Source organism: Lottia gigantea, assembly GCF_000327385.1.
Source record: "Lottia gigantea unplaced genomic scaffold LOTGIsca_15, whole genome shotgun sequence".
In the NCBI taxonomy this organism is placed as follows: Eukaryota; Metazoa; Mollusca; class Gastropoda; family Lottiidae; genus Lottia; species Lottia gigantea.
Window position 1 is genome coordinate 2,676,135 of NW_008707797.1, and position 13,352 is coordinate 2,689,486.

Genomic DNA, 13,352 nt, shown 5'->3' on the forward strand with positions numbered 1-13,352 from the left:
TAATCCTGTATTTTAATTAATTTAAAATCGTTACCATGGATATCGCTACTATTTTAGGAACCAATAAAATGCCTAGTCCAAGTTTAGGTCGTCTGCCCCTCTCTCCAGATTACCCCACAATGTCCATGCAAGAAGAAAGAATGACTAAATACCAACCGTCTGAGAGCAGTGAAGATGACTTCATTGACCCGTCAACGCCCATAGAACTTATGGAAAAGCGTGCCGAGAGTTCGAGTTTTTCGTCCGGAGAAGAAACATTCAAAGACCGAGAAGAACGTGATTTTAAATCAACCCTGGGTAAAATAGGTGAAGACTACTCTCAAGACAGACTTCCGGGAAAATCAAAACCCAAAAATAAAGAAAGCAAAGTGATACGTCTTGGAGTTAATTCACGTGAGAGAAGACGAATGCATGATTTAAATGACGCTTTAGATGAATTACGATCAGTTATTCCCTACGCCCATTCTCCATCGGTGAGAAAACTCTCAAAAATAGCCACTATGTTACTAGCTAAGAATTATATTTTAATGCAGGCCAACGCTTTGGAAGAGATGAGAAGAATAATTAACTATTTAAACCAAACTCAGCCGCAATACTTAGATACGTTTTCCTCCTCGTTTTCTCGTCTGCCCCACCCCTCCCCTCACGATAAACCCCACACAATGCCCCACCCCATGTACAGCCCGCAAATACCAACATCTACCATGAACGTCAGACCAAACGAAAAGGTCTAAAAAAAACTGACTTGTTAAATAACTTTTCCAGTTTGTGTTATGAACTTTTGTACACATGTGTACATTTGTATATCATCTTTTGTGTTGTTTGATGGCACAATTTGTGTTTAATAAGACTTCGACGATATTTGTGAACATCTGTGGTCGAATTAAGACACAATTATCGACGTCGAACCAAACGAAAAGGTGCAAAAACTGTGGTCCCTGTGTGTATATAATTGTGAATTTTCATCTTAAATTCTACTACGGACACTGAGCGATTTGAGAATCTAGTATAATGCTGGTTTGAGTTGAGATAATTTCTAAAACACAAAACAATAGAAGTGTGTATGTTTTTTATCTCACTAACAGTGTTTAACAATGTAGAATTAAAAAACCATTGAGAGGACATGAACGTGACTAGTATTGAGTGGGTCAATATGACAATTTTCTGCACCGTGAAAATATTGTGAACTCACAGCGTCATTTTATTGTGGTCTGTACAAAAAATGATTTTTAAAAATCAGATAAGAGATAACATAGAAACAATCCATGAATGACTCTTTTTTTTAAGCTGTGAAATCAATATAGAGAAAATTTTGAGATTTTGTATGGATCATAATCGCTTCTATACAATCTGTTTCAATTCCAATTGTTATATTTGTTTTTCTTTTTGAAAGAAATGATACAAAACATATGCTGCTAATTTGGAGATGTAAAGTTTAGGCATTGAAACGTCTGTATGTTTGAAATTCGAGATGTGACAAATCTTAAATTTGTAATTACAATGTATAATATTGTTTTCGTTTCGCAATATATTTACAATAACTACCACTTCATATTATAAGATGTTCTTTTCGTTAAAATTGGTCAGTGTACAGTTTTCATTTGAATATTTAATTAAAAACTTTCTAAATACTGTGTTCGCAATCCGGAAGACCGCCACTTAATCTAATAATGTTGATTTTTACTGAAGTGAAAGTTTGAAAGGACTTGGGTACGTGAAGCGGAACTGTCAAGTCACGTGCTGTAAAGAAGATATCAATGACATTTGACACGTGATAATATATTCTCTAACAGTGAGGCACGCGCCGAGAAGAACATCACTGAGATAATATTACCGGCTGATGAAAAAAGAAAATGAGGAAAATGAATTAAATTAGTAAAAATTGATATTGGTTTATCTTATAAAATATGATTTTGAGTTATTATTAATATGGTATTAGGTTTATTTCTGTTTTGGTTGGCTTTTTATTTCTTAATATCGATCTAGATTACAAATATTAAACTCATAATATATTGATTTATTTATGTTTTTTGTTTTTTTTTATATTTGGAGCTTGGAGCTTTTCTTTTTATATCGGTATATTTCTTACGGAGTATGATATTGTAATTACCAGGAAAGTTTCAACAATTTACATTGCAGCAAGGTTTAAATACACAATGCTTTTGAATGCATCACTATATAACCTGCATGTAACGTAAATTGTTGAAACGTCGCTTACTGTCATTTACATTTCTATAGATGTGTTTTATTAAACCTGAACAAGTCAATTTTTCATATACTTTTTTTTATTCAAGAATTATTTGTAATAATTTCAGAAAAAGATCGAAGATTATATTTATATCTCATATGTTACGTTTGTCATCGTTTTTGATATTTCTTAAGTTCTAATCGATGAATATGTAATTTCATTGTCAATAGGGAAGTAAAATATATTGGAAATTATTGGGAAAATACGTAATAAATGTAAAACATGCTGTTTTGTCGATTTTTGTGTTGAAATCAAATTTATTAATATTGTATACATTACATGCTCTTGTTACATTTCTGATTTTTTCACCAGATGAAAATAATCTATTTCTATTCAAATATAAATTATCAAATTGCTTTGATGTCAAACAATATTTCATAGAACATGCATGTCTTTTATTATTTTTAATTGAATTTTTGGAGTAACAGATTTACACGAATTTCAGATTTTTTTTATTTTGGACTATTATATTAATCGTTGACAAGAGCTTAAACATTTTTTTGTTAATGAAATGTACGTTAACCCCATAGTACTAGAGAAGTATTGAAAGTTTGCAAATATATGGGTAACCTGCCACTCAATTTATGCTCATATTAGATGCTATCATAGATTGAAACGATGTATTGTATATGCACATTGCTAATTCTTTGTTTGAATGATGGTTTACCTGTGGAAAGATGAAAAGTTTGATTTTTAATTTTATCTTTATTTATTGAATTTATTAATTGTTAATGAGTTCTAGCTGAATTTGATTTCAGTCAAAACTTCTTTTTTATTTTTACCAATGCTTTTTATATGTATTGTATTTGCAGAACTGTTTTGAGGAAATAAAATCAGAATAGGTCTATATGATACATAATTGGACTTTCAGCTCTTCTTAAGATATCAGAATGGATGGAAATTGTGTAATTTGATAAATACTTCTCCTGATATCAGCCGAGTTTATTTATTTGTAAATAATTCTTTTGTAAATATAATTGTAAAGGTTTAAAATGTAAATTATTATTATTATTATGATTATTAGAATTAATATTATTAAAGTTTTAAGTTAAAACATTTTTTTAAATTTTGAAAGTCGGGTGACAGTAAACTTTTGGAGATTTTTTTTATACCCTTTTATATTTGCTAAAGAGGGATAATTAGACAATGACGTCATTAGTCTTGCCAGTTGATCCTGAGTTTACAACTCAGTGAACTAGTAATGGTCCTATGTATAAAAATTACAATCCAGAACACAGTCAATTCAGAATTGAATGATTTATCTTCATTTCATAAATATTTTACATTTTTATCAATTACACTTCTCTCTGAATAATTCTCAATGAAATTGGCCCACATTCGATTTAAAATTCTTTTCTGCAAAATTGCGATATTTAGTCAGACCGTCCAAATAATATTTGTTTCTTGGTGGACGCTTTCAATCATCAAACTAAAGACAATGTTAAACAATCTTATATCTTGGATTTATTATTTGAACGAACAGGATTCTCAATATGCAAGTTTGTGAACATTGTGGTTGGACAGTTGGGTGGCTAAAAAGGGAATTAAATTTATAAATATCAATTAATATCAATAGGAAGGATGGTAATAATATCAAATAGCAGGAAAATGTTCTCAACGTTGACTTTGGAGGAAAAACTTAGTTCTTGAGCTAAAATTGATCAAAACATCAAAATGTTTGTCATAAAGACCCGGTTGAAATACAGTCACCATCCCCCGAAGACGAAATCGTGTCAAATACTAATAGCTGTAATGAGAATCCTAAAAAAAATCCGTTTTAAAACTCTATGTAGATATTCATATTCATTCAACCCAACCCCGTTTCCCTTTCGACCTGGACGTCAAAGCAATTAGTATAAAATTCGTGGTAATTATATTCCTTGAAGATTTACCGTTGTTTTTTACCAGAGCGATTTGTCAGTTTGATTTATCCTGAGAATGTTATTTTTCAATCGGTAACCATCATCATCTGAATACCCGTCACGTTTCTAGTCTTTAACTAAAACACCTTCTAAATAACTTGTCTAGAATTGATAAAAACAACATCAAAGATACCGACATGATTGATCAAAGATGCCGACAATTGATCAAAGATGCCGACAATATCAGGATTAGAATCACGTCAATATCAAGAACTATTAAAATATCGTTAATTCACTTACACCATTCTCAGACTTAGTCGGATTTTCTTTAATTGAGAAAAACAACGGAATCCTTCAAGAATTCATCCAGTTAATTTGCCTGAAAACAAACAGATCTGTCGTTTGATTTTCAATACTTAGTATTCAGAAAATAAAAAAATTTGAAAACTGACGCTGATTTCCTTGATATCAACGGTCAAATAACGACAAAATTCATTATTTTTTCAATGATTATTATGTATTGTTTTATGCACTTCTCCAATACAGTCCCTTAAACTTTCTGAACTTAGCGAATGAGCAAATGAGCTTTCAAAACATTTAAATATCACGTCACGTTTAAAAGTAGATCGAAGAAAATAGAAAATCGATCGTTAGTATACTTGTTATTTTTGGGTGTATTTATAGTTTCCCAAAACCTTTATGCATGCCATTATTAAAATAAAGAGAGTCCAATATGGTGAGAGGTTCTAGCTTTCTGGTTAATTCACTCCAATTAAAAACTACAACAGATTTTCTCTGCTTTTCTTTGGTTAATTTCAAAACAGAAGTTGAATAGCGGACGTTGAGATTTCAATTCAACGATTAATTAACTTTACCAGACAATATGACGATGAATTAACTAACATAATTTAATTCGTTTCGTATTTTTCTTTCATTCAGAAATTCACCCTCCCCATCTGTTCACAGATAGACTTGATCAAAGAGACGGTTTTCGCATGTTAGTTTTGTGAACGTGACTTGAAGACCAAGGCTAAGCAATCAGTTCAATCGTCTGTTACAAACAACAATATCGTCTGGTTTCATACGAAAAGCGCAATGACGACATCAATTACGTGATTTTTGCGCTCGTTTTTCACTTTGGTTTGTTTGCGTTAAATATCACGTGACAGTTGTAATTCATGACGTAAACAAACCAAGACCCCCAACTCATTGACCTTTAAACCCAAATTAAAATTCGAATTTTAATTATTATCCATCCAGATGGTCGACGAATCTTGTGACGAATTTAAAAGAGTCATTCCACGCTCGCGTTACGGTCCAGTTACAGTGAATCAGAAATTTTACAAAACATAACGTCACATGTTGATGTCAACGTGACGTAACATCCGTGATGAAGTTGATGACGTCATGATGAAACCACAAATATTTACAGTTAGCAATCATGACGTAATTAAGTTGATAGCTGATTTCAACGTGACGTAGTAATCGTGGTGACGTTGTTAGATGCCATGACGTAATTTTATAAATAGGTGACAACCATATTACCATTGTATGAATAAACGTGTAGTTAACGAATGTATGAATTATGTTTACAGTTAGTAAGATAAAGTATGAGAGAATATTTATACTGTGGAATAAAAGAGATAGACAATTAGTTTATAGATTGAGTAGAAATTTTATAGAAAAGATCTGACAAGCAGTGAGATGGAACTAAGGCAGAATGAGATAGGAAATGACAACCAACAGATTTTTAAAAGGGCAGGCAAATTACAACGACATTGAGTTGAGGCAGAAACATAAGTTAATAAAACTAACGATTAGAAATGGTTTGGTGTGAAATGCCCATCGTAAAGAATTAACCCAGGTCAGCCTACAATAACAATGACTGCCAACGTTTTTTGAAAGTGTACCTTCATATTTGAAAAGATATTTTGGAAACTTGTTCTTGTCTTGTGAAAATAATAAATCTGGTAATGTATTTTGAAGAAAATATCTAACCTAGGAATGAATCAGATAGAACCTCCAGGACGAACTGTAGCACATTTGGCAATAGCACTGGAATCTTTACATGACGGCGATGGCATGGTAACGTCTAAGATATAGTGGTCGTGGGTTTTAAACTCGGCCAGTGTGTGGAAGTTTGGTCACTTTTTTAGCTTTAGTTTATCTTTTACTTTCTAATGCGTAAATATTAATATACATATTAGGTTTAATTAGGTGTTTAAATTACCCCCAAGGCACACAGGCATATACCACAAACCGTTAAAATTGTCATCGCTGTCACTTTACTGGGTTTTATCGACACGTAAATTAAATCATGGGCTCATTCAACTGGCTTTTAACTAGTCTGATAGCTACTGGACTATTTTGTCTTCAATACACTCACGTACACGTGTTACTGTAATATTTTTCTTGCTGACCCAACAAGGCCATGTTAAAATGGGTCAAGGGCACTTTTGAAAGATTCTCAGTATGGGTTTCTGAAATATTTTGATAGAATATTATATGTGAAAAGTGAAAATTTTCCTCAATTGATACAATTATGCCAACGCCTTATATCGCGAGTTCAGGTATGGTAGACTTCAGGATTTGTACAGCGATTTTTTTCAGAAACTTCTTCTGGATGAGTAGATTTATGAGCTTTGGTCGTTGATTTTAATCACCACTCGATATGCTTGTTCTATTGAAATTCTCCGTGGTCCTAAAAGCTGTGTATTGCATCCAATTTATTTATTTATATCAGTGAACTATAGATTATACATAAACGAACCTAGGTATCAAAACCAAATTGCATCTTTAGAAATATGAGTCAATTTATTGAGACAGAAAACCTCAGGAGACTGTCCTCGACCAGTGCTGTTTTGTATCACATTTTAATCTCACTCCGAAATGATGATCGTCTAAACATCAACTTAATTCAATCAGCGTCTCAATAAACCGTGTTTATAATTTAATAAGAGTAAGGAGATCTATCACTAAACATATTCCATAAACTAGTTTTAAGCGCAACCTCCCTGGAGTTTAAACTTAATACTCCATAATCTAATTTTACACTAAACCTTCACTTTGATACAATCGGTGACAAAGTCCATAAACCAATTTGTATTAACTGTATTTGGAGCGCAAATTTGAATTGAATTCATATGGATGTTTCACGTTGAACGAATTACAGACTGCCATGATGATGAGAACCGGACGAGATCCAATACATTGGCCATTCTCATGGGATTGTCGAATTGTAACGTACGTTTAAAGACCTCCACCGAAGCGTTAAACGACTTCCTTCAGCGTATATCTACGAAATTGTTCCATTTCGACAGACGTAGGCCTGAAGGATTTTGTAGCTATTGTTTCTCAAATCGTCCACCATTTCTGATATCCCTTTTCCTCTTCCATCAAACATTGTTATTTTGGTACTATAATTGTTGTTGAAATGTGTTGTGTTTGTAGCTAATATTCTAGCCCTAGGCTAATATAATTCAACCATCAGAAGCTAACTGATATTTGGTGAAAATTGATAGAATGTAATAAAATAATAAGGGGAGATAATGGTGTCTGGAAGGAATTGGTGAAAGTTGTGGATAATAAAATTTGAAAGATTGTATCGAGGGATTAAAGAAGATCTGATGTGTTTGAGTCAATTATTTAATGTAATTTAGTCTCTATAAAGACCTAATATTATTATTATCGTTAAAATTCTCTCATAATTCACATTCGTACTGGAATATTAAACAGACTGTTGTATTTTATAGAAATCTTCTGGGACCATACAGACTGTTGCATTTTTTTCACAGAATGTTGTTTTTATTATTCATACTAGTTCTGTTTCAATCCGGTTTTTTAGTAGCCTATAACAGTACACCATATTTCAAGGCATTGTTTTATATAAGTACGAAAGTACGTTTTATCATTAAAAAAATGTCATGACGTCACGTCATCAAAGTCTACGTCACGTCATCGGACATAGCGTCATGTCATCAAACGCTACTTCACGTCATCAAAAGCGACGTCTCATCGTCACACATCATAAACTTAACGTCACGTCATTACATTGATAATGTATTAGAAAACTAGGACTAATGACAAGAAAGTTTTCCATCAGTTGACTTTAGTCAATATATATTCAGTCAATCGTGAGTCTGAGATCAACGGTTGTAGCTTGCAGACTTTGTCCAATCTTATAATGAATTTACGACAGTTAAATGTTTCTACTCGAGGGAAACTGGCAATATTTCTCTTATTGATTACCACTTTAATAACTTCTGACAGTAAAAATTCTCAATTAACAATATGACTATTTAGATGTCGGTTATTCCACAAATTATAGACACCAACAATCTTATATCATTATAGTAGAGAAGTTTTATGTCTCCGGGAAGCCTCGTTACAAGATGAATTATTGTGTAGAGAATCGTCCAATATTATTTCTATCATTTTCTATTTCCATTAACCAAACAAAATATTTCATTTCAATTTCATCTCGTGAGCAATAAAACAGACCAATAATCTACAAATATGTTTTTACCTCCAGCGCTTTATTAGTTTAATAAATCACGATATTTTTAATATTTTCTTCAACGATTTGATTTTAATCTGAAAATATTAGGCAATGTGGTTTTATTCTTTTCATATTTGTTATTGATAAATGTCGGTTTCGTATAAAATTATTATCATTTTGTCTAAGAATGTAACTTTGTTATGTAAAGTGGAATTTTTACTGTAAAACATCATGTTAAAAAAAGGAGAAAATTACCAACAGTAAAATATAAATTCATTAAAGGGACAGATGCGCCTTTTGGGAGGTTTACTTTAGTCTTGAATATTTGTAAAAAGTCTTCAGAAGTACTAGAAATGCACGAAAATCACATAATTTCTTTAAAAATATACATCATTTTAACGTTCAATCACCGATAATTCTGGACACACATGAATTTGATGGTTCAAATTTCGACGGTGAACACTATTACTGATTGGCTCAATAAAAAAAATTCCGTTTCTGAGACTAAAGTATGATTGGTCAAAAAAAAAAATGGAGCAACTGTCCCATTAAACTTCTCATGTTTAGTTTTCGGAATAAAAGATTCCCTTTTAATGCCTATAATGTAAATCAAACGAGGACAAAATTTGATAAAACAATTGAATAAAAGTGACAAGATTTAGCAAACAAAGCAGTTTTACATATTGGTAAAAGACCATCTTTTTTTACAGTGTCTCATAAAGGAAAATAACTGACATATTTTCCTTTGATATGTAAATTTGACAGTGTATTGTACAATGTAAATCAAGTGAAAACAGCATTTTATACAATAATTTAATAAAAATGACAAGGTTTCAATGTTTGGGTATAAATTCAATAGAAATATTAATATGATTTTAATATTACTACCGACAGATTTCACTGTGTTAACATGGCTTTAATATTCTATAAAATAACAAGAGAAATTAACATAATCCTAGCCTGGTATTTATTATTATAATCTGGACGTTTGATATGAATAGGGATACTTTACAGCCATTTAAAAGATAATTTCTAAAACTTTTACCTTTAATATGTATCGGGAAAACTTATTGCTCTGTGGTTTCTATCTTACATAGGATTCCAGTCAAATCTTTTGCATCCCTTGGATTTTTATATTCGGGGTAAATTCTCAATGAAGAAAATCACAAAATTTACGAGAAAAAAAAAATAGGTTTAGAGATAGGATGTGTAGAGGTGAGAGGATGTTCTCCCATCCCTTCTATCAATAAACCAAAATTATTTAATTAAGTCAAAAGCTTTCCACAGCTTATACCAGTGAATTTTTATAATTTTTATAATCAACGTTTCGATATTGTACACCGCCTAGTGTAAATCATGACAGATTGTAGCAGTGGGTATCTATAGAATTCTGATGTTTATCTACGATGGCAATTTGACGACAAATTAACCAGGCAACGAAGAGCAGAGAGTGAATCTGTCATAAATTGATGGATGTATTTTTAAAAAGCAGGGTTTTTATTCCCAGCTTTATGATTTATGATTTATGATTTAAATTAGATGAAATGATTTAGATTATAATCGAATTAATTCCACTAAAATATTAATTTCATATTTAATATTGTCGCTTAGCGATTATATTCGGATGTTGTATACAGTCCATCATCAATTTAATTCGGAAATTATTCGATAGAAAGAACGATTTTGATCAACGAATGCAAAAATACTTTTGTTATATCTATTCAATATAACAGTATAATATCTAAAGTTGGATTGTTTATTATGAAATAATATGTATATACAAGTCTTACAGCAGAGTCTAACAGAAATATCTTGAGAGAAAAGTGTTTTACAAAAATTGATAGATCTGTTTAGTAAAGAAGTGACAATTTTTTAAAAGAGACGAAAATTGATGGTGTGAGAAGAACATTTAAATGCATAATCTATATATATTTTCTTCTAGTAAATAGTACTCGCTGGACAGAGTCTGGCTCATCTATATTCAGAACCTTGGCCAACACTTTTAACTTCTTCACTCTTTATTCAAGGAAAAAAGAGAAGATCATGTTTTGAATCCTCATTGGATATCTATTTAACAAACAAATGTAAACAGATCTTAATTAAACGATCGAGTATTCATGTGAAGAGCAGGTTAAACCTATACAATACTGAGTTTAAGCTTCTAATATTGCCAGTTATTTCTACCAATCAATTGCCATCTAATACCCACCCAAACTCCACCCTTGTGGTATACACCTATGCAATACTCAGTCTTAGCTTTTAATATTGCCCGGTCAACGGCTATCCAATACCACCTCGACCCTTGTTGTTTAAATCTTTACAATACCGAGTTTAAGCTTTTAATATTGCCCGTTGTTCCTACCGGTCAAATGCTATCCAATACCACCTCGACCCTTGTAGATTTAACCTATACAATACCGAGTTAAAGGTTTTAATATTTCTCGGTCAACTGCTATCCAATACCGACTCGACCCCAGTGGTTTAAACTATATAATAAACCACGACCCAAGCCTCGTGGGTTTTAATCAAACTCTAAAGGTATCATGGACGTAAATAAATCTCCCAGATTGGCCATATCGAAGAGAATTTAGTTTATATTAATTGACCATTGTCCTTGCACAAAGCCACAAAACTGACCGTTTACGAGCCATATGGTAAGATGAAATATATCTCTAGAGGTTTGACCTTGACCTCGACGCCATATTGAAGATGAAATCAAGTATAAACATTAAAGAGAAACCATGAAAGCTTCAAGTGCTGGACGAAAACATTAAAGAAGTCGACTGGTGGATTAATAAAAATAGTTACTTTTAAAAATAATTTGTTTCTACCAGCCATTGTGAAGCAGATGAATGGGGGTCAAGGATCAAGCTTGAGGTCACGACCTCGTCATAGGGTCACGTGCCTGTATAATCAATCACGTGACTTTATTACCGCCTGTTAAATGAAGTATGAAACAATATTTGTTGGGGCTGTGAAAGGGAGATAATTGTTTAAGATAAGGAGCAGGGAGGCGACCATTCTTTGACAGAAATAAAATCGTCATTAAGATACGAGATTGAGATAGAATTTGATTCTGATTAGATTCGCCTCAATACCTCTATCTTGTATTTCTAAGCTGACAGATGTAAAAGGTTGACGATAGGGGCAGTATCGTCACACCCCTAACATTACTCCCAGACTATTACCAACAGTTTTAAACTGTCCTTTTGTTGTTGTATTTACTGAACGTGGGTGATAATTTTACCATTAGTAAATACAATTGAAGACCAACATGATATAAAAGGGTTTTGCCTCTCAAAATCACAGAAAACTGCACCTCGATGAAGGACTTGTGGATCTAAGGCCAATAGGCTAGAGCTCTATCGGTAGTGATTGTAGCATCCCGTTCTCAATTGGATTCCTGGTTTGTAAATACATTCTTGCAAACCCTCTGACAATATATAAAACTGTGAGAGGGTAGGCCTATTTTGATTTTAAATTGTAGATCTTGCGCATTCAAAAGAACATAAACATTTTTAAGCAAACTAAAAATTTCGTATATCAACAAGGAAATTTTACACAATGCTGAAACCATGTTTATGAATCTTTTGGAAAGGAAACAAGGCAAATTCACAAATTAAAATGGTTTCAAAACAACTTTATTTGTTTTTAGACTTTGAATTACTTCGTCTATCTAATGAGGCATAATCCTGCTGTTGAAACATCTAATGTAACTACTCTTCAAAATCCGTGAGGTCTACATACAGACTCGCGTCTCTCTTTCCAGATCCCAAATATCCATCAATCAGAGGCACCATAATTCTTCCAGACGGCGCACGTCTATTTCGTCTGCCTCGTCCTATAAATCTCCAGGAAGTGACGTCAACTACTGCTGTGGTCAACAACAGCGCCACCACTGTTAAAATTGCCAATGTCTTGGAACTGGAATGAAACAGACTGGTGAAAAATGGTAAATGCGTTAGAGTGGCAACATTCTTACTTGGAGCAATTATGTTTTACGAGAATCAACAAAAGGCCCTACTTCCATACGATAACAACTTTGGCTCACGAGAAATCCGTCTACAAGCTCATCCTTCCTCGGTCAAACCTCTTGGCATTTATCTTTCCCCGGATGATAACTCTTTTGCTTTCAGCCATTCCATTTCTCATTTGTCCTTCTCTTTCAATCTAAAAAAATAACCTATAACTTACTTCATGATGTATATAGGAATAAAAACTGTAACCAAGTGAACCGGACAGAACTAGGCCTATATTTATATCCCTACCTGTGAACATTTAATTATGTTTGTTTATTTGATGACACCTGGTTTCTGAAAAACATTTAGTTCGAGGTCAATAACAACCATATTGATGTAAAATGGTGAAACGTTGTATATTTTAAGTGGTAATTCTCGGGACATTTGGAAGGGGCTTCCTGCTTAATGGCTGAAGAAAACTGTTGGAACGTTGTAGTAAAAAATTGTCATTTTTTGCAAGTTTTTAGGGTTTTGTTTATAGTTAAAAGATTTTCTGCAAACTGAAAAAATTGGTGTAAATTGTTGCATGTTGGACAAAGGATGGCGTGGTGAATAACCATTGCCTAGAAAATAGAACAAGTGTGCTGTAACAAGAACGTGACTTCACTGGTGTGACCAAAAGGATAGAATCGTGATGGAAACTAATCAAAGTCAATAATAAATCATATATTTAGAATTTCAACAACACGTGTGTTACACTGATTAATTTCTACGCCTAAATAAAA

General features: G+C 32.5%; 1 protein-coding gene across 1 annotated transcript; it reads left to right on the forward strand.

Moving 5' to 3' along the window:
* Positions 1–356: 356 nt before the first annotated feature.
* On the forward strand, positions 357–587 carry LOTGIDRAFT_69190 (hypothetical protein; the record flags this gene model as incomplete). Its single annotated transcript, XM_009050509.1, has 1 exon — positions 357–587. A coding segment is annotated over one exon (231 nt), but the record flags the coding sequence as incomplete, so codon positions are not given.
* Between the last annotated feature and the right edge of the window lie 12,765 nt (positions 588–13,352).